Genomic DNA, 26,313 nt, shown 5'->3' with positions numbered 1-26,313 from the left:
TCATTAGTGATGTTCAGATCATTAAAGAAGCCAGATTCTTCCACGTGGGAGCTACTTAACAGGAGAGTAAATATTTTATACAAAGAAATACTATAGGTGACAGAAATATTTCCATCTCAGATTCCTTAAGTGCACTTGCTCTATTTATTTCTGGAGGGTGGGCTTGTCAGAGAGCAAATCAGTAGCGTTCACATCAAGCGGTAACACAAGCAGGTAGCTATCCAGAAATAATTACAACAGAGGATAATGGAGGTCACATCATATGTTTTCTTTAATTTGTGCAATGCATACAGAGAAAGGGATATAGCAAAAATCAGAAGACACAATATAATTTAAAAATACGATATATTTTTCTACAACGTTGTCCTTGGCTGTGACTAATTTATCCCAGCATCACACACCCAGGCATCAGGGACACGCTGCTCTGGACACTGTTCTGCTGTTTGTCAGTGGGACCCTGAAAAACTTCCTACGTTGCCATCCCTGGTCTTGTGACATGGAGTGGAAAGGCAGCAACTGCCTCTTTCCCTCTGACATCCAACACTTCCTCTCCAACTTGCAATTCAGAAAACGTATTTTGGTGAACTGCTTAATGTCTTCCGACATCAGGAGACCTATCTCTACAGCAACACAGTGATTGTGGCTCACAGGAAAACTGCTAGTCCAAGTCATTGATAGAGGCTAGGAGTACAGAGGTGTTTTATTACGAGTTAAGAAGCTACCATTTAAGTCTTTAGGGTAGCACAAAGATTTAAAAAATGGTGTTTTAATGAACCTAGGTAATTTTATTGCAGATTCTTCTCACTCAACATTGGAGAGAATTTTACTAGTATATTGTAAATCTTCCTATTTATAAAATTATATCCTTGTTTAATACAAAATACTATCTCTTTATGATTTCCCTGCTGTGTCATATGCAAAATATCTTAGAGGGACAGAAGGAAAATATGTCGGTTTTAATATAAAAAATAGCCCATTTTCTGGTTGAGAGAAGTCATGGAAAAATGAGATAAAATAAATACCATTTAACAAACATTTCCGTCTCCCACAGATCCATTTTCTATTACTATCTGGCAATATTTTTTCTGTTGCTCTTCCTTGAAAGACTCTTTGACCTTTTTCCTTTTCAGTCCCCCATCCCTGAAAGATACAGAAAAGAAACAGCCTTGAGCTCACTTCAGGGTCAAGGCAGAAAAACGTTACAATATTTAGACTATGGAGTCAAAGGAGTTTTCACCCTAAATGTTGGCTTTTGCAATACAATAATAAATTATCTGTACTGCCAAGACTTACCACACAACACAAGCATTGCCCTTCCTTTAATCCAGCATTTAACAGGCAAGTTATTTTCACCAAATACTACCTGCTCGCTAGATCCACCTGTCAGCTCCGTTTCTCTTTTTATATTATATCAGTCTATTTATTCTAGTGGAATTGTTCAAGGAATAAAGTAATATTTTCTGAGTCAGTAAGGGTGATGGAGTACAGCCCAAGCAAAGCAAATCTGGAAGAAGTTTTAGAAGATTCCAGGCTAATGTTTCAGAATACAGAACACCTAAATATGCTTTAAACCCAACCTCAAGGGTGTTGCTTCTTACCAAGGAAGCACAGACATTCCTCCCCGAGCAGCAATGACAGCCTTGACTCTGTTGGCAAAGTGAACAGCGTCTTCTTCTTCCTGAAAAAAAATATATGAATAATTTGCTTTGCAACTTAAACATTTCCTCCATGTCTCACTTAAAGAGATGCTTTTTGTTGGACAGCAGGCACTTGGGTTTATGCCAGGCCCACAAGCCAAACATGACCTGCAGGGCAGTTCCAGCTGGTCCTGGGGAACGCTGCCTGGCTTGCCACCATTTGGTGCCAAAAAGAACTAAGTGAGAGGCTCTGTGGTTTCTGGGGCAATCTCAAACAACACACAGCGTGAGGTCACAGGTCTGGCCAGAGCAGGGGATGCATCTGTTCCCAGTACTTCAGTATCAGTCTGAAGCTGGGAACACACCGACAGGATCACCCTTGGAGGAGATGGGGTGCCTTGAACAGGGTTGGGGCCTGGTGCATTCAGGATCAGTGAATTATTGTGAGTTCACAGGAGTCTGTCTGCCCAAACTGCAGAGGACTGAAGATAGATGCATTACAGCAGCTTCCCTGCCAAGACTAGGGCTGAGCAAAGACCAGGGCAGGCAGTACCAAACTGGGGCATTGCTGGAGCGAAGGCCTTGACCACTTGTCAACGTCAGGTATCCAGGGGCAATGGGCTGAGAGGTTGTGCCAAGTTATGGGGTAAAGCTGCTGGGCAAAGGATTAGCTGGATATTCTGCAGGGCTGAGAAACAAGGAGGTGGGAGGAAGCTGTGCAGATGGAGGTAGAGGGGGGACGCAGAAGGCAGAAGCACCCCAGTATAGAGTGAAGGCCTGAATCTTTTACTCCAGAAGCGATACATAAAAGGAGGTATGTGCCAGGCTGAGGGGCAGGACTCCTGCAGCATAAAACCATATTTCAACATCTCTTCTAGTCTCTGGGAGCAGAGGAAAGCAAGGCAGCTACACCCAAGTAAAGAAGCTGTTTGGGAGCAATAGGGAGCATGGTACAGAAATGTCTGAATATCTGCAAGAGTAGTTTTTACTTGAAGATAACTAACCCATGTATATCCGTGCTGTGTTGCTTTCTGGCCTTTGTCCATTAAGTTGTCAATAAAGATTCACAAACATAATGCCAACACACGGTGCACAGTAATGCAGACTTCCTCCCAGACAACATTTTATGAGCATTTTCAAAACATACGAAAGCGTAAGTACCTCTTTGACCATTGGTGGCAGGTACCACACATTACAGACAATAGCCCAGCTGGTCATCACATTAAAAATGTAGGTCATCATGGAATACTTTGTGCTGTTCCAGAACGCATCTCCAAAGCGGGGGTCATACTGGAAGACAAGAAGAATAAGCAAAAGAGCATGATCTGCTACCTTAGTTTAAATCACGTAAGCTGCTCCTTTTTGGCCACAAAGTTACAGTTCAACTTGTTAAATCAGGGGCAAATCTAATCACACCTCCTAAAAGCAGCAGTAAATTCAGACTAAAGCTCCACATTTCAACATTTATGACAAGTTTATAACAGTTAACCTTGACAAGCAATGCAGGACCCCAAACCGTGACAGTTGGGGGTCACATTGAAACACATCTCAAGTATAACAAGATAGAGCTACTCAAAATGTAAAGATTTGTCATCTACAGCATGCTGACTACAAAGGTTTCCTTGAAAACGCCCACACCAGTTTTAACAATTTCCATAAAATTAGGCAACATCATAGTTCCAGAAAAAGTAACTAACATATCTAGAGTTAGGGTGACTTGGCTAAAGCTACTCAGAAAGCCTTGGAAGTGCCAAGAAGTGCCTTTATCCCAGAGCACACAAGAGCCAGGAGCGCTAGGACAGAAAGAGCAGGCAGAACTGAACACACAGCATAGTAATTGCAACTGTGCTTTTCAGGTTGCTCCTAACCAGTTGTAAAGATACTCAGTGAAACATTTCCCATACTGCACTGAACCGCAAGACATTGTGCACCATAAAAAGATTCCGTTTTTTCAGGGCTTATTCAGTACCTTATTCATACAGAACAAACCCCTTTTTAAGGTTTACACATGAACAGCTTCTCTGACATGAGAAGCTTCTGCAAATAACCCTTCCACTTTTGGGAAACTGCAGATAGGTTACCTTGATTGCTACTGGATGGATGGTCCCTCCGACCTCAAAGCTTCCCTTCTTAAACATCATTACTGATGTGTTGTTTATGCAGGTACCTGGCCAGAATTAATACAGATGAAGAGTTTAACCCACTCTAAGAAAAGTATCAGCAAATGACTCCTAAACTGTCTTAAGGAGACTTAAATTGCTAGAGGAGAAAGCAAGCTTCAGTTCTGAAACATAATCCCAGAGCCTGTTCTCTCTTCCATTATGCTATACGCTAAAGCAAATAGACTGTCATAAAAGTGTGGTAAAATACTAGAATCTGACTTTTAATATCTCACAAGAGCTAATTAATTCTACAGACTAAAAACAAACACCTCACTTGTAAAGACTGGGTATAATAAACTGTACTCAGTGGCAAGAAGTGAGAAGAGCAATAAAATCAATATAGTTGTTTCCTACCTTCCGGGAAAATTAAAATGGGTAGTTTGGCCTTCTCTGCAATGTGTTCTCTAATTCTGTGGAGAGAAAATAAAATTTCAGTGTATACTTCGTATTTGTATTTGGCCAAGAATCTAAACATCCATTACCTCTTACATAGGACAAGAAACAATTGCCTCGCCCAATTGCCCTTTGCCAGTCAGTAGCCTCAGCCAGGATGTATGCTAGTTTCAGGCCTTTATCTCCAAGGTTCTCTCTTGCTAATTGCAAAAGTAGGTTTTCTACAAAACTATGCAGTTTTATTTCACCATTTTAACCCAATTAACACAAAGCCAGAGAACAGTGGTACTTGAAGCACGTAAAAATCACTTCCCATTTATCTTTGACAGGTTCCAGCTATGAACACAGTCAAACTTTTCTTTTGACTGAAGTATATTCCATATTCCAAGTTTTCATGCCTTCTAAGTTCATAACATCAACTTTATATGTATCTAACGATTCTCCACATCTAGTTAAGAGATAGGCCACTATTTTACTACATTTGCTGCATCACTTAAAAACAAATGTATTACCACTAAGCAGATTACTGACACACAAAATCTGTTGTTTTCTGAGACACCTGTCTTTCCTATGACTCAAAGGCATGCAGTTCCTCTCCAGTCTGCATTAAAGAACAAAACCAAAACATCAGATATCAAAAAACCGGAGAGAATGATCCGGCATGGGGGGACCTTCTCCATTTTTCTAAGGACAAACTGTCATAGATACTTACTTAAAGTTAGGTGCGTTGCACCCTATTTCATGAAGATTTAGGATGACTAAGAACAGTCTCTGTAAACACCTGAGAATATAAGAACTGGCATACTGAGTCAATCCTGTTCATGTCCTTGAAGTCCAACATGCTGTCTCTGCCAGGAATCAATACAGCAGGCCTGGAGAGCAGCATAGGCATTAAGCAAACATATTAAGACACTTCTCCAGGATGCTCTTCCAGCTTCTAGCAGTTAGGTGGTACCTTGGTCTTTTTTTGTTTGGTTGGTTTTTGGTTTTTTGCGCTACAGTCAGCCTCCCTTTATCCTGTACTCACAGCAGATATAATCAGCTTCGATGCTCAGAGCTGTTGAAAAACATACCAGGGCAAGGCATGATCTGGAAAGCAGATGTGCTGACAGAACTCCGACTTCTGTCCTGACATCCCAAATCATCAGCCTCGGAAGTGAATGAATAGACTCCCACCTGTGGCAGGCAGGGCAATTGTGGCAATGTGAAAATTCCCAGAGGTTACAGGGCAAATGATCAAAAGTTCAGTAGATTATTGCTACACCCTGCACCTTCATTGATGGAGCAGTTCCAAACCTTACACTGATGACAACCTACAGCTGCCCACCAAAGAGAGATGCAAGGTGAGAACAGTCTCAACTCATGCTTGGACCTCACAATTACTAGACCTGACGGGACAATTAAGCAAACATCTCACTACCTTACTTTTTCCTCACCAGATGACGGTCTTTCATTTCTGAGCGTTCAAACAAAACATGCTGAGTGGTTTGCATGCAAGATTTTTGAATAAGTCCCAGAAGCCCTCCATGTGCCTGGCCAACCTGCAAGCCCGAAAGAAACTGGTTACTATGCAAACACACACACACTTAAATGATAAAATTCTGAACACAGATGCATCAGTTTCTAAGCTCGTTCACAAATGATAGGAATCCTCAAAAAGCATCAAAAGTGTGCACATACCTGCCTGTGTCTATTATTTTGCAGTCCTGAATGCAAGTTTGAATGCTATCAAATCCCACTCTTTCTACCAGTAAGTTTATCCTCTTACCCAACACTACATCTACGGGCATCTCAACATTACCAATATTTACTGACTCTCTTGTTCATACCAAGGAATAGCATCCATCACTGGCGAGGATTAGAACATCTAATGGAGACGTGTGGTTGGCTACACAGATGCCTCCTTCCCGTGGTCTGTTTTCCCTGCAATGACAACCATAAAAGTAATTACTTAGTGTTTATTCTCCAGACTACAGGCCACATCAGGTGGCCCATCCGGTGAGCATACATCCACAATAGAGACTCTCAGTGACAAATGCATTTCAGGCACACAGCTTATCTGCAGATCCATAGGAAGTGGAAGAACACAAAACATTTTAAAATACTAATATTACTATGATAAATGTTAAAACTTCTAGCAGTACATTACAGCAGATAAGTCACCTTTCCTCATACTTTCAAGAGTCCCTTCACATTTCAGTAGTTTTGGCATTTCACCAAAACCAGTTTCCTTTTAGCTGAGAATACGAGACTTCATTGGAGTAGGCATTTTAGCTGCATACATTACCATTCATAGAGGCATATATCAAAGAGCATTTGGACACTAAAACTCTAAAAGCAAAGACACTAGAGCATGATTTTGCTTGTTTTCTAAACCACAAACAAAAAAATATTTCAGAAGCCTCCATTACATAAAGCTCCACCACTAAGCAAGCAAGATATTACAAAAACTTACTGAAATACCATCCATAACTTACTTTAGGAGAGAGCATGAAGAATTAGTTACCAAACAAATCGGCTAATAGAACAGCTGAACATTTTATGGTGACGTTCTTGCGTGTGATTACAACACGTTCATGGAAAACACTGAGAAAAATATCTAAGTGCATACTCAACCAAGAACACAGCACCACTTCACCTTCGCATACCCTGCCAATACACAACAGAAAACATAGCAGGGCATGCTAACATCTTCACAGAGTCTAGATGATCCAAACAGCTTCTTGGATCTAGTCGCATCATCATAGTATCTGTGCAGTAATGGAATAAGAACCCCACTCTGAAACTTGAGACATTGAGTACTGTAAGAAATCAATACCAAACCAACGGGAGCAGGGTGGCGTCACTCACCTGTTGTGGAAATGAACAAGACCACTCAGACATCGGACACCTAATGTGGCACATATCATCTGAACCTGATTGCTCAGCCAGCATTTAACTCTGAAAGAAATGAAGCCACGCATACATTTCCAGTTCTATGTAGTCACTCACAGAACAATGTAATGTAAACTCTCCAAATTATTCCCAATAGCTGTTATTACAAAGACCGTATTATGAGGATTCATTGCACTAACAATGCCATGCAGGAGGACCTTATCGGGTATCAAAGATATTCTTGTTCTATTCTTCTACTGTAATCTATTATAAACCCACCAGATTCAAAGCAGAGAAAATAATAGTCAGGGTTTTGTTTTATAGATTTTCTCTGGAAGCAACTGCTATTCACTCATTCATTAACATTAATTTAATGTAAAAATATTTAGCTGGTGAATCACATTTGAGTTTTTTGCACTGACAGGACATAACAATCTCACAGTATTAATATGGAATTGCTCAGGACAGATGATTTACTTGCCCTATTCTGACTCAAGTAGAGCATACTCCATTTTCCACTCTAAGACACGCTTCCAGCAGTACCTATCTGGCTTACATTGTATGTCCACTTTCAGATGCCATTGCCATACCCTCTCTCATAGTGCTCTATGAGTTTGCAGTAGAGAAAAAGTCACCCCATGATAATCCACATTAATCCTCCGGACTCAAGCAGTATATTCCAACACACTAATTCAAATCCTTAAAGAAATAAAAAAGAAATGGAAAGAGCCCTCAGCAAACACCTACCTGCCATTTGGAAACTGTCCTACTACAGTAGTGGCCGAGACCAGCAAGAGGATGCTGAAAACAGCCAAGCAGACGCTACAAAGTAAAATAATCCTAATTAAATGCTAAGAAGCAAAACTGGAAGAGCAAGCAAGAAAATATTTCACTTAACCCTTTGATCCATTTCACAATGCTTCCCTCCACCATTAGCAGCATCTAACTAGCAATACAAACCAGTTAAGGCCAACAGGATAATATGAGCATGTGTTTTCACTCAATCCTGCACTGAGTACAAAACCTTGTGCTGCCTGGAGCCTATGTTCCAAAAAGCACCACACCCTGATCTGAAGCTATCACATGGTAAAGAAACCATTGCGTTCAAAGAGGACGGCGAGTAGTGGCTGGTGTTCTTTAATGCAGATGAGATTTCTCAGTGCCAAAAGGGACTCATCGTTTCATTTTCAAAAACCTATCCAGAAATTTCAGTACCTATTTCCACCCAAGCAGTAAGCTACTATATAATCATGAAAGTGAAACATCATTGGTTACTAATGGCTGAGCAAAACCAATATTGAAGCCATTTCTACATAAATGTTGTCTTCTCAAGCTGCATAACTAAGTTTACACGCAGGCATATGTGCTCTGCTATGTGATTGACTGGTATGAAATCCCTCTATGCACTGCAGCTATGTTTTAAATATACTGTCCTCCCATCGAAGGAATAAGAAATTTTAAAAGCTCCTGCTCTTTACAAGAACGCATGACTATTTGCAACTGTTTGGTCAATATGATAAAGGCTGGTTTTGCTTAAAAGAAAACTTTAAAAGTCTGAAGATTTAATACATTCCAAGTGGATGTCCCTTTTTTCCATCCAGACCTGTGCTCCCTGAACACTGGCTTTGCTTCAAATCCCAAGTGTTCAGCATACAGTCTTCCTGTCTCTTAGACAGGTAGAGCCTGATCCTTCCAGTTGAAAGAGTTGAAACATAACAAAAAGATCTCCAGATCATTTCTATAAAGTTTTGCTGGATTTTAAAAACAAATTAATTACTAATAAAACATACAGAACATGAAAAGTGTACATCTTCAGAACCTTCTTCTTCTTTTAGGGATATTTGAGTTTCGATGGCATCTTGGAAAACAAAGTCATGCCAGGTTCTCCTTTCTGCACTAGTCAAGGGCATGTTAGTTCAGGTCTTTTGTAAAAAGTAACATGAAAAACAGATCCCAGCAAATTACATCTGGCTCACCGAAAAGGCATCAGGAGACAATACCGAATTAGGATCCCAATGACCCACACAGCGGTCAGTTGCCAGCTGACATGGTGCAAGTTGGCATTGGTTCTGCTGAGGAGATTCCAGGATGCCAGCTCCTCAGAGGAGAACCGTCGGGTGACTTCGTCTTCTGCAACTGCCTCACACCCCTTCTTGGAGAAGTACATAACATGAGCAAGGTTGAAGCATCCTTGGCACTGGCCAGCAATCTCCTCTTCCATGGAGGTTTCCTCTCTCTGGATGATTCCTGCATGAGGAAATGAGTCTTCTGTCCACACAGTGGAATGGACAATACGGATTCCAAAAAGAGTAAAATACACATACTTTTTAGAAATAGCTCTCCTCCTACTCCAAGCACCATAATTACATTGTTATGCCCCATTTACATACTGGCATTTAGTTCCACAAGTTACTTCTCTAATCCTATGCCATATAACACCACTAAATTGTTGAAGAAAAGAGAACAGCATCCAGAGCAAGCTGCAAATAAAACCTTGAGGACACCACCTACTTGATTGTTATTTACCAAACCACATATGTACAGACACCTAGAAACATCAACAGTGCACTGCCAAGATTGCAGACCCCTCCTAGAGCCTTGACTCAAATTCAGGCAGTGTTTGTGTAGTTGTTCTTGCTGCTGTTGATTAGTTTTACTTTCTCCCAGCTGTAACAAACACCTTCCTCTGGTATTTTCTCAGAGCTTTCTCTCTTCCCCCATCCCTTCTCCTTTAAGAGTCACCTCACTACCACAAAACTTCAAAATGTCTAGATTTCGCCCCCCCCCCGCCGAGATATACATAGTGTAACACAGAAGCATTGTGCAGGAAGAATGACAACACATTCATGCTCCACATCTGTAAAATTACACTTCATAGGACAGTCACACAGCAACTCTCAGTGATGTTTGCTGAGGTCACTCTGAGACCAGATTCTTATCTGGCTGGTTACAGTGACTAAAATTGTGTTGATTCATACCAGCTAACACTTGGCTTTTTTGTTTGGCCTTTTTTTTTTTTTTTTTGGGGGGGGGAGGGTATTGGATGACATTAAATATGCATTATTCAAAATACATTTAATTTATCTTAATCAACATACTACCCCCTGATCAGAATCACAAAACTTTCCTCCAGCTGCACTTCAGTCAAACCTTCAACGTCCAGGAAATCATCAGACCTGAAATTCATTAGCTAACAAACCAAGCAGCCTACGTGACTAATGACTAAAAACGGCACTACAAGTAAAAGGATTACTATGAGAACTTAACCCAATCCCCTTTGGTCAAAGAAGAAAGGAAAAATAGTTGGGAAGAGGAAAAAAAAAAATTACTTTCAGATTTTATCCCCATGCCTAGAGAAGAGTGCAAATTGTAACTGTGATCCATGGGAAGGTGTAGCTCCTTTACTTGAGAGACCCTGGCTTTTTGCATGCTAGGAGTTACAAGAAGCAAGAGAGAATCCATACAGAGCAGTGTCAAGGGCAAAGAATACTCATTCCTCCTAATCTTGTAAAAAGAGAGAGCTGATGCAGTCAGAAAGTACAAAACACTCATGAAAACAGGGACAGCTTCCCAAATGCTTATCAGCAATGTCTTTCGATACCCACGCTAGTCTCTAACACCTTTTTTTCAGAAGACTCAATCATTCACAGATTACCTTGCTTATAACATACTTAAGGTCTCTTTTGTAGGTTTGTAACTTCAGCAATTATTTGCCCATTAAACTCCATTTTGGCCATTCCAGTTTTCTTACTTAATATCAGATGCCATTTATGTTTCTGTTTGCTCTTTTCTAGGTAAGATATTAAAATAGTTGCCTTTTTACAAGATGAATAGTGCTGTGTCACCTTCATTCAGAGATCTTACCCGTGGAGATTAAATTTTCAAGTGCCAGCGCCTTCTGCTTTTTTACTCCCTCCTCAATCTGCAGGGTGGCCCACTGTTCCCAAAACAAGAAAAGTAGATGTTGATGGTTTTCATTTCATCATTTCCAGGCATTCTGTAATTACCTTAGGTGAATTGTCTGAGCCTCTTTTATTGAAGCCAGGTCTTAGATTTTCAATTTTTCAAATTCAGCCTGAAGGCTGTCCTGCACGCCTCCCGTTTCATTTGTTACATAGATTACCTTTTGTCATTTTCAGGAAAAATTGTTTGGCTCAAACTTCTTTTCAGGACACAGGCAGTTGTTTTTTTCCTTGGGCCCCACAAATTACTGAGCTACCTAAGAGACTCTATGAGGTCCATGGGTCCAAAACTCTCCCTTCACCAGTTAGCTTCAGGCAATAGAATGATGCAAAATACTAACACTGACATTACACACATGCTAGAAAAATAGATCTAAAAATGGATTTTAAAGAATAAAAGAGATTACCTCAGTTTTAGGGCATTCATGCAGTTTCTGTTAACAGAAAACAGACGAGGGACCATTTCGCATCCATAGTATTTCTGAAGTAGTAGTTTTGGTAATGAGCCTTCGCCCTTCCCTGTCTTTACCTTTTTGAGCTAAACCAAGTTTCTCCTCCCTGTGCAGAGCAGCATAAAACTCCTCTGTTAGTGAAATCAAGTATACCAATATGCCTATTTTTTGAAGTTTTCATAGTTTTGAATGTTTTCATCATACATATATAGACATATAAATACTAGCTCTCGTGAGTACTGTACCTTCCCGTATTTATGCCAAGATATCTGCCCTAACAAAGGACACAGGATGCTTGCGTTGTAGGCTTTGCTCATTATTAAGGAATCAGTGACCCACTCAACTTACGTTCTCACCTGCTATTAAGGCTTCCCACCTACAACAGATAAGGATACATCCTTCTGCTTCAGGATAAACTCTTGCTAAACAGTTTAATTCCCTCTTACTGACATGCGCAGCCATTTAAATCACCACGAAGCTTATCTCAAGTCTTCACCACATTTCATCGTGTTGCATATGCCAACAACATCGACTAGCTTTTTGCCATCCTTAAGTTTTGCATGCTCTCTACCAGCTCCTTCTGTAGCTATTGAAGTTTAAGTCAATAACAAAAAAGGGACACTTTATCACAGCATAATTAGGATATTTTAGTTACCCTTAGTTGACTTTTTTTTTAACCAGCCGTCTTAAAAGAAAAAAGAGAAAGCAGAATAGGCAGTGATGCGATATAAACTCCATGTAAACCATCTGTTATAACACCATAAAAAAAAAAAGCAGACCTTCATCTTGTCTATACTTTCCAATTATTCCCTAGGAAAGGTAAACTGGTACATCATCTGTCTCAATCTTTTGCAACACACGAAGAGTCATTCAGAACTGGGGAGCCAGAGGATGTCACGAAAACAGCAGCCCACACACTGAGAAATGAAAGAATATACGGCACAGGAACAAGAATGTTGCAAAAGAGAGTAAAAGCAGACATGTGGCAAACTTAACCTCTTTATAATGTACTGCTGGTCCTCACCCCTTCCCCAATATCCTTTAGGATAGTTATATGGCATGAGGAAGAAAAAAAATAAAAGTCACCTAGCTTGGCAAATAAAGCCCTTTGCCTTACTCTGTGCTTTGCTGTCTCCTGTCTACCACCTTTATCTTCCCCATCATGGTCCTCCTACATGAACAGGCACCTGCCAGTTGGCAAGCACTGCCAGAAATGAGCTTGCTCATACTGTCCTGAAGGATTTGGAATACCTCAAGGAGGCTGGCTTTTGAATCCCAGGTAGAAAAAGGATGACAATCACTGACCAAGCTGACTCACAAAAATATGTTAACTAATTCAAATGAGCAAGACAAGTCAAAACCAACAACAGTTTATAAAGTTTACTAGTAAAGTATACTAGTAGCTTCCTCATAGCACAGAAAACAGTGGGACAAAAGTGGCAGCCTGTAATTAAATAGTCAGTCAAGGCTACAAAGGCAGAGGACAAGGCAGATGAGGAAGAGCTTTCAATAGGTGAACGGTTACACAGGGCTTGTTAGCTTGGAAAAGAGCTGGCTGAGATGGCGTATGACAGATGTCTACAAAGTCTGGACTGGCACAGAGCAGGTGCACAAGGAACAGTTGTCCGTTTTCTCTTCTAGTACAAAAACTGGGGAGCATCATATGAAAGTGTTAGGCAGAGTGTGTGAGCAAGAAAAAGGTAATATACTTCCACAAAACACAGTTAAGTTGTGGAGTTCATTGTCCAGGACATATTGCCAGAGATCATCTGAAATGGGAGCAATTACACAGAAACATGGATGAAAATCATCATGGGACACAGAACTCTCCTAATTCATGAATCGGCACAGGAGGCTGAAGCAACAAGCAGCTGCGAGGGTATTCCTGGCAATATGGCTGTTCAATCATGCAGCTCTTAAGCTTTTCACCAAGCAATTGAGTTGTCGCCTGTCAAAGCCAGGCTGTCTGTCTGGGTCAAACTCTGGACTGACCCAGCAGAGTAGTTTCTATGTTGTTCTGCATTCGGTAGCATCTGTAAGTTTAATTTGTTTTTAAAATATGAAATAAGGCTTTGTGATCGCCTTTGTTTTGCACAGTATTGAGACAGAGCTGTCATGCTGGTCTTTGTTGCAAAACAGTAATGAAAGGATGTTTTAAATACCTTACAAAAACACAGATGTTGCAACTAACACAGAATTTAAGCATTAAATGGAGCAACTTCATTCCTAAGTTTGCTGACCAAATGAGAACTCAGGTGCTGTGCTTTCCTGCCTCCCATTTCTGAAGTGATGAGGACACAAGAAGTCCAAACATCCAGCAGGTGATCCCATCTGGAATACTGAAAAACTTGACAGCTTAACTCCAACAGCCCGTTTGTTTGAGGCTTCCTATAATTACATTCTGAACAAAGTAAGAGTGCCTAATACTTCATTATATTAATTACTTTCTTCATAGTACATGGTATGAAAAGCTATACAATATGGATGTTCATTTTTTAAAGTCTCACTCCTCATGGTTTTTCCTCCCTTTTTCCTTTTAAGTACAGTTCGGTGTGTTGTTCAGTACTCCATTTTTCCGTACTGTGTAATAATTCGGTTTTGCCTCTCTTCCTCTATGTTCCCATATTTTACTACCTCTTCTCCCACGTTCTCACAAAAGCTTTTTCTAATCACTCATTACACTGTTTTTTTTTCAATCCTCTTCTTGGCTTTGTTCTCATGTGCAACAAAGGCCTTAGGGTAATTATTCCATGTAAAGTCTTCCAATATAATTACAAGAGAAGGTCAGTAGGTTTTTAGCGCAAGCTAAAATCACCATCTAAGATCAAGCACTTATGACCTTTTCATCCAACAGTCCTTTCTGTCTGGCCTCATTTCCCCTTTCACATCCCAAACAAGAACCCAGATTAAATGATCTGCATATTACATAGCAGGTCTGAGAGGATGTGCAAGCAGTGACTCTCCATAATTGGACGGTGAAAAGCACTCACAAATCTCCTGGCTGCTCTAGTGAGGGCAGATGAAATAGGTTGAGAAGGGTCCCAAACAAATGTTTGGGATAAAAAGCACAAGTATCATTTCTTTGGTTTTTGATATAGTGGTTAGCTCGGGATAACCATGTATTTGAAAGCACAGCAGTGAGCTGTGGGTGTTTACGGCATATTAGCTACCTCAATGTACAAGTGAGCTATCAATTCAAAGAATACCCACAATTACTAGCTGGCTGATGTTTTTCCTACATGCGAGTATTTCTCAAGAAACAACAATACTGCAATTTCAAACAGAAGCTCAGATCTCATAAAATTCCAGAAGATTCTTGGCAAATGGAGCTACAGCTGTTTAACATGTTTATTTGACTCTCCACAGGACTGCGAGAGCACGATGTAGATTTCATTCTAGCAAATGCATTTTCTTTTGCAGCTGCAACACTAAAGAGCTGGAATAATATCCCTAGCACAGCTTTGCTAGTATTGTCATTTCCACCAAACCCCATTACAGACAAGCAAATACAAAGCTTAGAGAAAACATGTTATTTCACAAATAAAAGCTTACAAGCATATGGGAAAGAATAACCCGATCAGTAACCAAACCAAATTAATCTTTATAATTTCCAGAAATATTTTAAGGATAAATGAATGGTAATAATAGTAATTATGGGCTAACAGTTATGCAATTGAGACGTTATGTCTTGGAGATCTTTTACTATTATACTATCCATATGTACTCAAAAAAAAAAAACAAAAAACAAACCCACAAAAAACCCCACCAAAACAAAAAACCACACAAAACCAAAAAACCCACAAACAAAAACAATCACCCCCCAAATTTTCAAACCTTGAATCTTGCTTTTGTAAAAAGGTTTGTTTTGTTTCTAAAAATCAAGTATCTAGATTCCTTGATGGAAAAGCAGCAAAGGGTACGAATTCTTTCCATACATAGATTACATCTTGCCCATTTGTTCTAGTCACTGTTCACACTGCTAAAACACCTCAGTGAAGTCAGGAAATTAAAATGACTTATCTCATCATATGCCACCATTACTCATTGCTTAGTAATAGATCTGCAAACTTGGGCTTTATCCTAAAACACCTAGAGCTCCCAGCAAATTCAGTAAGGGCTACAGATATGCTTTCTTTGAAAACACAACTTTGAAAATATATCTTTTGACTTTAAAGTCCTTGATTTGAGTCTCTACTCTTATTTTTCTCAAATTGACAAAACATGAAGGAAAATAAAACATGTTTTCCCTCTGCCTCCAATTTGTGTAGTCATTTACAGCTGTAAGAAGCAAATATAAAGTGTTCTCAGGTGAGAAGTTTTCTATTAATTTTGCTAGTCTACATAACAGACCAAATCAAATGCAACACAATGGAGAATCCAGTTGTAGGGCTCAAGGTTGGATTTTTGGTGAAACATCAACCAGTTGTTTGGTACTTCCTAGAGCACTGATATTCCTGCAATACAGTCAGTAGTGTGCTAATACATGACTAAACATCTGCTCTCAGCATTTTCAGCATAGCTATCCAGTAAGGCATCCTATTTCACCATTCGGGCTAACAACAGGAACCAAGGATGGTCTTTGTGCGTTACCCTGTTAGCAAGATCTCAGGTAGATAATGTCACAGCTAGAAACAAGTCGACGCTTCACTAGGCTATCAATGTCGAGTCGTTCATTTCTTGAACAAAGGGCGCATATAAGCCTGCTTTAAAGCTAACTGTATCCCAAGCAGCAATTTCAGCCATATTCTGGTGAATGAGACCCAGGACTCCAAGAATAGGCCCAGCAATTGTATGCACAAGCTTTAACCCAACATTTCCCAGCCCTACCCTTACTTCTGAAGAGCCAAGCGGACCACAGCACAAGCACAGACCTAACATTACCTCCATCCTCTCTCCCTCCCATTTCCCACCAAGACAGCTCTTAGTTACTCTTTTGGCACAATGAGAAGCATTTGAACAATACTTCAAAGAAAACAGCTGAAATTAATCGTACAATGAAAACAGAGGAAAATCCTTTTTTGCCCACAGGACAGTTAGGGAACAACTTTCAACTAAAGCACAAAACAAGCCAGTCTGAACTGCAGTACCTGAAGCTGCGCTCCTCCTGTTGTTAGCTGCTGTGGCAATGGGGAACTAGACATAGAAAGCTATATCTGATCACATAACAATTAACTTAATTACTTCTTTTTTGATAAATTAATCCTCCACATTATGAACACAAAATTATCATGCTCGTAACATGTTACGAAAACTGTGGAAAGAAAAACATTTAAGGTGCTTTTCCAAAGAGAAGTGCCTTTCTATATAAAGCACCCACTGAGTGGATCAAATGTCCTTCAAAGTTGGGAAATGCACAGGGGACAAAAAAATACAGAAATTATTTTAATATCTGCCAACTGCAGTAGCAAAGCTGTCCAAAGACCCCTCAGGTTTGTGTCTGATATGAGAGAGCCTGATGAAATCAATTCCAAGTGCCACAAGCCTCTCACTCAGGGTACCAATAAGAATTTAATTAGCATACCACTGGCTGATTAAAAAAAAAAAATTATCACATATAAAAGCCAATATTACATATAGCCACTGCAGGCAGTCATTTCCCATTGACATCAGTATCTGAAAAAAACAAGTAACCCCTAAAGTTTGCAGTCATGCACACTATGCTAAATGACATTCATACAGCTGAAGACAGTCCCTGCCCAAGAGCTCTTAATCAGTATTGAAAAAAAAGAGAGACAGAAAAATTATAAGACAGAAGACAAAATTAGCAAGGTAAGATGGTCATGATATTAACTATATCACATTGTTACAGACGTTCTACTGCACAAATAGATGGCTCTAACAGCTTAATAATAGTAACAATACTAGTAATAAGTTTTCTGCCACAAATAGAAAGTATATTCATGAAAAGCAGGTTTATGCCAGAAAGACAAAGTTAATCTATTGGAAAACAGAAACGCTTCGCTGTTACAATATGATGAATTCACAGCACCTACTTTTGGCCACTGATAAATATGAAAAGTCAGACTTGATAAATTAAATGCAATTCTGGCTTATTAAAAGCCCCAGAAAACTTTTACTGATATCAGCAGTAAGAGGATCTTAGCCATGACCTGTTCATCTCTAGGAAAATTACACTTTTATAAGGTTGCATGGATTCCTCAAGTCTCGTACAGCAGAACTTGTGACTGCTGGATCCCCCAGATTTATAACTGGAAGAAGCAAACACACACAGTCAGTATTCTTACCTAGAACAGTACTCATTAATAGCATTAAAATAATCCAAATAAAACCACTGAAACTTATGTACATCTAAAATACATGTTCTTGTTACTTACCAACTCCCATAAACTAATACATCTTTTTATTTATATTTGACTTGTCACAAGTATAGCATGAAGTATTCTAACCAGCTTGAACTAGAAACAATATATCATGGAATCTCTACTTTAACCCAAGAAAACCTCAAACCAGTACCAGATTATAACCCAGCACATAACTAGATATCATTAAAGACACCATTTAAAAGAACTATCGCGTAAGTTAAAGCTGCAAACAACACATCCAAGTTAATGGAGTTCTTTCTGCTGACTTTTATGGCATCTACATCAAATGTACAGATTTTTATTTTTTTATTAAACACATCCTATAGTAACCCAATTTAACTCAATTCTCAACTTACCTCTAATATTTTTATTACAATTTTCACATAGAAATGAGAAATCCCCAATGACACTCTAAACATCGAAGGCAACAAGACTAACACCACAAACAAAATCATCCAGATAGACAAAATCTTGCCCCCTGCAAGGCCATGGCCCTCTCTATTTTCTTCCATGCTTGCTCCTTCAAAACGCCAACCTGCTGCCTTCCTGAGAATATATGCTCATCTGTAATGGAGAATCCAGCAACTTCAAGAGACAGAGGCAAATAAAAATTACACATTCTAAGAGCCAAAGCTATCTCTAGGAGAAGGCTACTGCCCTCTGAAGCCTGACACCACAGATGCTCTCAATGATAATGTAATTTCTACCCCTTGTCCCGCCCTAACTCCACCCACTTCCTTTTAATTGATAAGCATTTACTTACCAGATATAATACAGGGGGGAAGAAAGAAAAAACATGGTAAGTAATAATATATGTTAGGTAAGAAGATGCTACTAATAAGGAAACCTGTCAATGTGTTAACTAGTTTTCACAAAGCATCCCACCAAAAAAATTACAATATAGAACCAAGTAGGTATGGTTTTCAGACTGCCTAAAATCTTCTCTTCTAAAATTCATTTAATACACATTAAGCACTTAAACTGACATTTGCTCAAATTAGTGACTTATTTAGTCAGACTTTCTACTTCATGGTGAAATGACTGCCTCATTTTGGTATTTGACGAAAGGAACCAAACTGAGGCTTGAGGTGCAGGTCAGGCTTTTTTATTTTATTTTATTTTTTAATAACACCTGTGAAATGGAGATGCAAATTTCAGCAGGCAGTATAAAATAATAAAACCTGCTCCCTCCACTGCTCTACAAGAAATTAGCCAAACTGTATTACAGGGTTATAAAATGCACTGTGGTGAAGTAGCAAGTCACCTACCTTTGCATCTATTCAACTACAGAATTCAAATACAAGAGATAAACAGGTTTCTCCTTCTATCCTATCAAATGCCAATAATTTAATTCAGTATTTTTTAGGAAAGACCCAGTTCAGCCCCTTACACCGACCCCTTTCCTGCCTTTTTTTATGCATCACAGAAGAAACAAAGGTGAATAACTGTATCTCTAGAACCTAAGAGGAGCCCATCAGCTGCTCATTTACAACCTTATCACAGCATAAATTAACTAACCTTGGTGGAATGAGCATTTAGGGCATAACTTCCAAGATAGTAATACGCTGGTCCACAAAAGATATTTCCTTGACACATGCTTACATTAGCATGTTTGTCTAAAGCTGGGGCTGTCCTTTTAAAATATCCCCATCCCCATGGACCGTTGTTCGGTTTGTGTTGTGGAGCGGCATCAGTACATGCAAACTGGATTCCTTAGAAATGAAAGCAGACCCAAGATCCTCCATAGCAAGTGCACCCAATACTCTCCAGTCAGTAACAGAAGCACAGATATCAGAGTGGGTTGCACCACCACTAAGTCTTCTAGTTTATACCATGCACCCAGGCACCAACAAGCAGGCTCCTGACATGTTACAAGCTCACATGATACCATGATGTGCTTCTTGTGCCATATAATGAGTCAAGTAGCTTTGGTATCTTCAGATTTGCTGCTGAAAGCCATCCCTCAGGTCTTTGTAACTATGTGGCATCTTCTTTAGCAATGTAACTTTTCTTTTGCATCTTCTTTTCATTATTTACCTGCTTTACCTTCTCTCCCCTTGCTGACCTCTTTCTGAGCCTTCTATATCTTCTACAAAACCTTGCTGGTTTGTTTTTTAATTGTTTCTGCCTTCCCATTGCTCTTTCTCTCAATGGCAACCTCAAGCCCCTCTCTCCCATTACACTGCTGCTGCCAGGCACACCAGTACCCACTATTTCTCACCTGCCTCACCAAAAGGCTCTAGTTCTAGGCTTCTCTAGGAACCACGTTTCATTGTTTGTTAAACAGCTTTGCTCACCCACTTCTGTTTAGCTACCATTCCTTACGTTCTCATTTCTGGTCTCTTCGTCGAGTGGCTTGCCCTGCTAACTCACATCCCCTAGGGTGGTATATGGTAGAGAGATGGATGAGTGGGCATTGATCCTCTGGCACAACGCAGCACATCTCTGAATAGCTACCTTCAGCCTCAGCACAGGGGATCGCTATGCATGTCGTCTGGGTGCTAAAAACTTTGTGGGCGGGAGGGTGGAGGTAGTTTCTGGGACCTGATTTGAGGCAGGAAAGGTGGGCGAAATGAAGTATTGAGAGCACACCAGGAAGTAACAGGAAGGTGTGGTGACTCTCTTAATGGGATGCCTCAGCAATAAGCCTAGGCTCACAAAAGAGGGATCATTTCTTAAAAGCAGAGAGGGAAAGACAGACTCCCCTACCCTGGGGGGAAGAAGAAGAGGTTTCCTTCTCCTGAAGGAGGGAGAATTGTTTTCCATCCTGCAAGACCTTATCATTTGCACTGCCTGTCCAACCCTTAAAAAGTCATATTCCCTGCCGCACCAGGAGCACAGACAGACACTGTAATTCTTCCCTGCCACCTTCTAAAAAAACAGAGAGCAAGCAAACCCCTCCCATGCTCACCCCTCCATCATGCTGAATGATGGGACTGCAGCTGTTTGTCAGCTATAATTTTCCCTGGCAAACCACTCAGTCCAAAACATGTGAGGTTTTCTGAGGGCTGTCGAGACAGCTATCACAGGCATATCCAAAAAAAAGCAGAACAGGTTTGGAGGGGGAACAAATAAAACAGAGAGGCTTTGGCAGTCTATTGCTTTTCACCCAACATGTCACATTTGCCACACAGCAAAAGACAATTACTACACCCATTCCACTCAGTTTGCTCCTGGACACGCAGCACTGCAACAACCCACTGCAGTGAAAGCATCACTTTGAATTCATGGGCCAGCCTGGGAGCCCCAGCCCCTTACAGGGCTGTGAAAGAGGAAGCCATAGGGATGGCATTCCCACATGAAGTGAAAGAAGATGAAGAGTTGCTAGTAGCCTCTCTACTGAGGTGGCCAAACTATCTAGCCCAAAGGCGCTACAAGATCCATGTGGCCAGGTCTCTTCTTATCTTTATTCTTTGCTTTATCCACCTTGTACCTCCTGAAATCATGCAAAACATTTCAGTGTTCTTACTATTCTATTGCAAACCTTTAATGTCACATGGTTTGGAGGATAAAAAAAAAAAAAAAAAAACCACAAACACCAAAACCACCCAAACTGGGAACGACGCCGAAATCAAGAAGAGCCTCTACGTCTACCTTTTAACAGTATGGAATAAAAATTCTAATGCAATGGAAAATTGTCCCAAAAAGCACTAAAGCATGAGCTTGAGTACTGGAATTGGTCCAGTCACAACCAAGGAGTTCAGGCTTGGTTAATTTTCTGCCAGAAGTGGCTGGCAAAGCTTCTAAAACATCTTTCTGCTCTTGGGATCATGAGCATGGAAACAACTGAGACATGGTGGTCAAAGCAGGTCTACTTCTTAACTCCAAAGCACTCGGGATTGTTATAGAGGTAAATCCAGACTTGAATTGTATCTCTGCCCTGTACGAAGGTGATGCACTTGCTTGTGATGTGAAGAAGAAAGGAAATTCTTTATTTCTCCAGGCAATTCATAACACAGCTTCCTATTTTCCAGTCAGAAAGTTGGCATAGCTTATTACACCCCCATCACAGTCATTGATTTTTTTAATTATTTCAAAAGAACCACTGAAATGTACATGTTTGTCAAATTCCAGTATGAATAGCTATGCATCCAACACTATGAGCTGAATAACTACAGTTTGTGAAGGGGCTATACAAAACTCCTTGGCACAGTAATTTCTTTAAGAATTAGCTCTGCCATCCACTGACTAAACAGAGCTTCTGCATGTCATTACTCTGCCCTTCTCGTGTTTATCTCTCTTACCAATAGCCAGCCTGCTGCAATCATGTCCGTTTTGAAGCTGGAAGAGATACTTTATCCAGAAGTGTGAAGGTATTGCAAATAATTCAAATAAACATGCAGCAACAGAATGTAGTTTCACTCATTTGCGAGGTCCAGTAAATAACAGCTGATGAATTTATACCAAATAACTACAAGCACTTCTTTATAATGAAGTACCCTCTATGTCATGAAAAGTCGCAAGACACTTAATGTGCAAAATTCTCTGTTCATTTGGAAGAATGAAATCCAACTTAGAAGAAAGCAATGCTGGTGACACAGGATGAATTCAAGAGCAAAGCTCCTTTAATTCAATGAATCTCAAATTGACACCTGCAAGCATAAGAAATTCACTTGAAACAATGAAGATATTCCTGGTCTCCTACAGAAATGAGAAGGAGATGGAGTAGTTGTCAGCTGCCTACTCTTGGCTCTCGATCCTTGAGGTCATTCTACTAATTTCTTATTATTAGGCAATGTTTTGCAATTGTCTGAGGGAACCAGAATTACGACCCATTTATTTTTCACTGCAAGGAAAAGCAAACACAGCACTGACCTCTGCCTATCTGTAGCACCTTATATGGAAGGGTTAAATTGGGTATAAACAGCCTTTTCCTGCACAGGAGTGGCTATACAGCAGTCATCTTTCAAGCAGGTGCATATACACTGTAAACAGATAAAAATTGCAATAGGACGTAACAGCTTTCAAGGAGCGCCACTATGGTTTTGCCTTCCCTCTGATATGTTACCTACTGCGGACACGGACTGGAAAGAACACTCAGCATGGCCTCTAAAGAGAAGGAACCACACAGTCACAGAAATTTTGGGAACCGCTCTTTCCAGGTATGCCTCCTTCCTGTCCAATACTAACTATTCCAGTGACTCCAAAAGATCCCTGGAGGGATGTCACAGAGGAGAGTTTGCAGCTGATACCAGCCTGCCTTTCTTGTAACGCCTTTCTTATCAGACTACCAGAAAATCGTATGTCCCTAGCAGATACTGTTCCAAAAGAGCACTGAACCATCAACTTCAGCCAGGTGGTGCTTCAGATGTTGAAGTAATACATTCCCTACATGTTAACAAAGAGATATTTCTACCTGAGGCAAATTACAATAGGCTCCATGACTATCAATCATGGTCAATCTTCTATCAGTTGATCTTCTTTTTTACAGTAAATATACAGGGTATATTGTTTACCTGTTTTGAACTGCAACATGATCAAAAGCTGCTTACATCTAGAAGTACACCCTAGCATTGTCATTATGCACATGAAGGTATTACTATTGCTCAAATTGTTCCTCTGACTCCAGTTGTAGGGCTCCCTGGTATTTCTATGCAAGTTTTGCCATGCTACAAAGACAGCAAAGCAGACTGAACTACTTAGAAAAGTCCTGTAAGTCAATGACACAAAGTCAAAGAGAACAAACCTGGGCTGATTTCCCAGCATCTCTTAACATCCAGGGGTACCAGGATTGTGTTTTGCAGGATAAGAAAGTCTTTCAAACAGGACTGACCAGAGCATTCTGCACTCCATTAATTCTAGTGTGTGTACTCACACATGAAAACTACTAAGAATACCTCTTTTTCGATTAAACTTTTACCAGCTATAACAAAAAAAAGGTCCTTTTGGTTTTTGCTTATATCTTCTCAATGTTTCAACCTCACATTCAGCAAACTCCTCACCTGATTGCTACTCAAGGGTGAAATAATCTCTGGTAGTTTTGTTTCGATTTTTATCAAGACTGAGGTTCATGCTTCACTTGTGAAAAATCCTCCAAAAGGCCAGAATAACCTTAAAGATCACCTATTGCATGGTAAGCAATGTCAGGTGCAATATTTATTTATGGAAACCACACTGTCTTCATGCACTAAAGTGCAAATATCCACTCTGCATTCATACTCTGAGTGATCTATGTCTGCTGCTCTTTAGGTCTGCACAGATCCCATCTACACCACTAAACAGATCTGTGTTTATATCTGACCGCAGTAAGACTGTGCTATTTATGGTTTATCTTTGGCCATCAACAGCTGAATTATGAAAACACTGAAGAAGCATGTTTAAGTATTGTATCACTCATTAAGATGACTGTAACACATTTAGCTCTGACCACACAAGCATTATTGTTTCCACACAAGATAAATGCAACAATTACAGAACCTCGCTTATCATATCCTGTAGCTTACAACAGGCTTGCGTCTTTGTATCACAAAAGCAGGAAGTCCACTATATGTTCTGACTACATTTGTTTGCCTCAGCAATGTATAGATGCCCATCAGATGTGTAGGCATTACATGACAGTCAATATATATCTCATATATTGTCAATATAAATCTTGTATATGGTTTGTGTATCATCGATGCTGAATGTAATAGAATAATTTGTCAATGCCCAACATTTATTGCATTGATTACATGCATAAAATTTTCTCACAGCTCTGGCTTAGGAGTGACTGCAATCACAGCACAGGGTCCTTTGGGGCTATTTCTGAAAGATGTCAGCATTCATGTCCGCTTTCATCATTTTCTCCACAAACAGCTATGAAAGCTGGTCATATCCATCTGTTCTTTTTGCCTCCACCATGGCAACGTGGTCCATAATGGAGTCATTTGTTGCAATGTATCACTTCAGTTGTGTTGTACTTATTACCCATTTGTTTAATACCACGTGGCCTGCATTGCAAGAAATGCATGCTAGCTCTTTCCCATTAATCTTATCAATCATTCTGTATCATCTGGAGACTCATCACCCCCTTATTCAGAGATATAGATCATTTATGAGCATGTTGAGAAGTAAAAGTCTTAGCTGGTCCCTTTCTCCACTGTGACAACAGGTAAGAATCACAACAATTTTCCTCTTCTAAATATTGGCACCATTCGCATATTTTAAATAATAGTTAAGGAATGTTATTTAAATGTAAATATGCCAGAACTAACCATTCTCCTTCTAAATCTTGCCAACAAATTTTAAGGGAAAAGAAATTGCACTAAAAAGGTTAATTTTATATGCAACCTAAAAATACATGCGTGAGACCCCAAAATCGTGGAAATACCTCTTGAAAGACCACAGGAGCATACATCCTATTTCAGGAGTCAGGAAATGAATGTCTAAGGCTAAGAATATGCTTACCTATAGTCCTGGTGAGGGATGAAATCAAACATTTGCTCTCCTGAAGTGAAGGGGAAAAACTCCTGCGGCCTTTAGACCAGATCTCTGATCACATTTCAAAGAACGCTGTCACTTTTAACTCTCCCTTCCTGAAATTTTTTTCTAGAGCTTTCTTCTGGCTGATATGGTCAGGAACACCTGCTAGAATGTGAAAAAATGTTACTACAAATATTAAAAAGAAGTAAAATGTGACTACTGAAAAAAGACAAAACATACATTCTGCAAACTCAGTCTGTATCTTAGGAAGAAGTCATACAATTTACTGCCGTCAGATCTTTGTTTAGCATTATCATTTTATTACTTCCTTATCACAATTTATTAGCTTATTAACTCAGAAGATTCTCACTACGATCCTAAACAGTATAGCACACCTCCAGACATACTCACAGCTGCACGTCCTGTTTCAAAAGGTACAACCTTGTTATAGATATCAGCTCAGCCAGTGCCATGCCTCTTCGACATTGCAGGCTGGCATGACACAATCCTCCCACTCCGAGGACATGAATACAGCTCACTCCACCCACACTCCCAGCTGGATGATGTGAGCCAGGCAGCTCAGTTTAAATGCTGTTTTGATGCTTTACTAAAGCTCTTAGTACAGATCAATGAGGCGCGTCTATAAGCACAGATCCTCACTTTCAGCCTGGAGCTACATCAGGTCCCAGAGCTTGCAGGCAGGTGACTGGCAGGCATCACTGAGGCCAGGACACCTCACCTTGCCCTCAGGAACAAGCCCTTGCTGCTGCACCTGCAGTCCTTCGCTCCAGAAGCCATCCCTGAGACACAGGGGTCTCAACAGCCTTCCTAAATCGGAGCACTGTTTCACCTTAAGGGTAAAAACAAGGCAGGAATTTAGACTTAAGAGTTGCACCATTTAAGGCAAACCGAAAGGGTTGCTTTTGCTGTGCCTCCGGGCAGGAGGCGGGAAGAGGCCGGGAGAGCGAGGGAGGGTTGAAGCGAGCGCGGTGGAGGTGAGGGCTGACGCCGCGCGGGGAGGGCAGCTGGCTGAGGAGAGACCGCGCCCCGCCGCCGGAGCGGCCCGGGACAGGCCGCTGCCCGGGCCCCGCACGCCTCCTCCTCTCTCA

At 40.3% G+C, this 26,313-nt stretch overlaps 1 protein-coding gene across 2 annotated transcripts; it reads right to left on the bottom strand.

Moving 5' to 3' along the window:
• Positions 1-256: 256 nt before the first annotated feature.
• LOC143159750 (glycerol-3-phosphate acyltransferase 3-like) lies at positions 257-25,929 on the bottom strand. 2 transcript variants are annotated; one of them, XM_076337066.1, is made up of 12 exons: positions 25,865-25,929; positions 25,190-25,369; positions 9,043-9,313; positions 7,814-7,888; positions 7,043-7,132; positions 6,022-6,115; positions 5,618-5,733; positions 4,154-4,209; positions 3,719-3,804; positions 2,799-2,927; positions 1,599-1,678; positions 257-1,140 (listed from the first exon to the last, which is right to left on the bottom strand). In XM_076337066.1, exons 3-12 carry the CDS (start codon positions 9,285-9,287, stop codon positions 1,026-1,028), a joined length of 1,086 nt encoding a protein of 361 aa, XP_076193181.1. In that variant the 5' UTR covers positions 9,288-9,313; positions 25,190-25,369; positions 25,865-25,929; the 3' UTR covers positions 257-1,025. The 2 variants fall into 2 exon arrangements, with proteins under 2 accessions (XP_076193181.1, XP_076193182.1); XM_076337067.1 differs by lacking the exons at positions 25,190-25,369; positions 25,865-25,929 and adding exons at positions 10,931-11,003; positions 18,160-18,435 and having other exon boundaries at positions 9,043-9,331.
• Positions 25,930-26,313: the final 384 nt, after the last annotated feature.

This window comes from Aptenodytes patagonicus, chromosome 4 (genome assembly GCF_965638725.1).
Source record: "Aptenodytes patagonicus chromosome 4, bAptPat1.pri.cur, whole genome shotgun sequence".
Lineage (NCBI taxonomy): Eukaryota > Metazoa > Chordata > Aves > Sphenisciformes > Spheniscidae > Aptenodytes > Aptenodytes patagonicus.
The sequence above is the reverse complement of the archived record's forward strand: the minus strand, read 5'-3'. Positions and strand labels throughout refer to the sequence as shown.

What these genes read in the sequence shown, in the direction of transcription:
- LOC143159750 (XM_076337067.1), bottom strand. Translation starts at nt 18,315, where the DNA reads ATGGAAGAAAATAGAGAGGGCCATGGCCTTGCAGGGGGCAAGATTTTG. An exon ending in TTGTAATAAAAATATTAGAG is followed by an intron (nt 11,004 to 18,159) that starts GTAAGTTGAGAA and finishes TTTTGGGAACAG; the next exon opens with TGGGCCACCCTGCAGATTGA. An exon ending in GTGATGGATGCTATTCCTTG is followed by an intron (nt 5,734 to 6,021) that starts GTATGAACAAGA and finishes TCGGGCTTGCAG; the next exon opens with GTTGGCCAGGCACATGGAGG.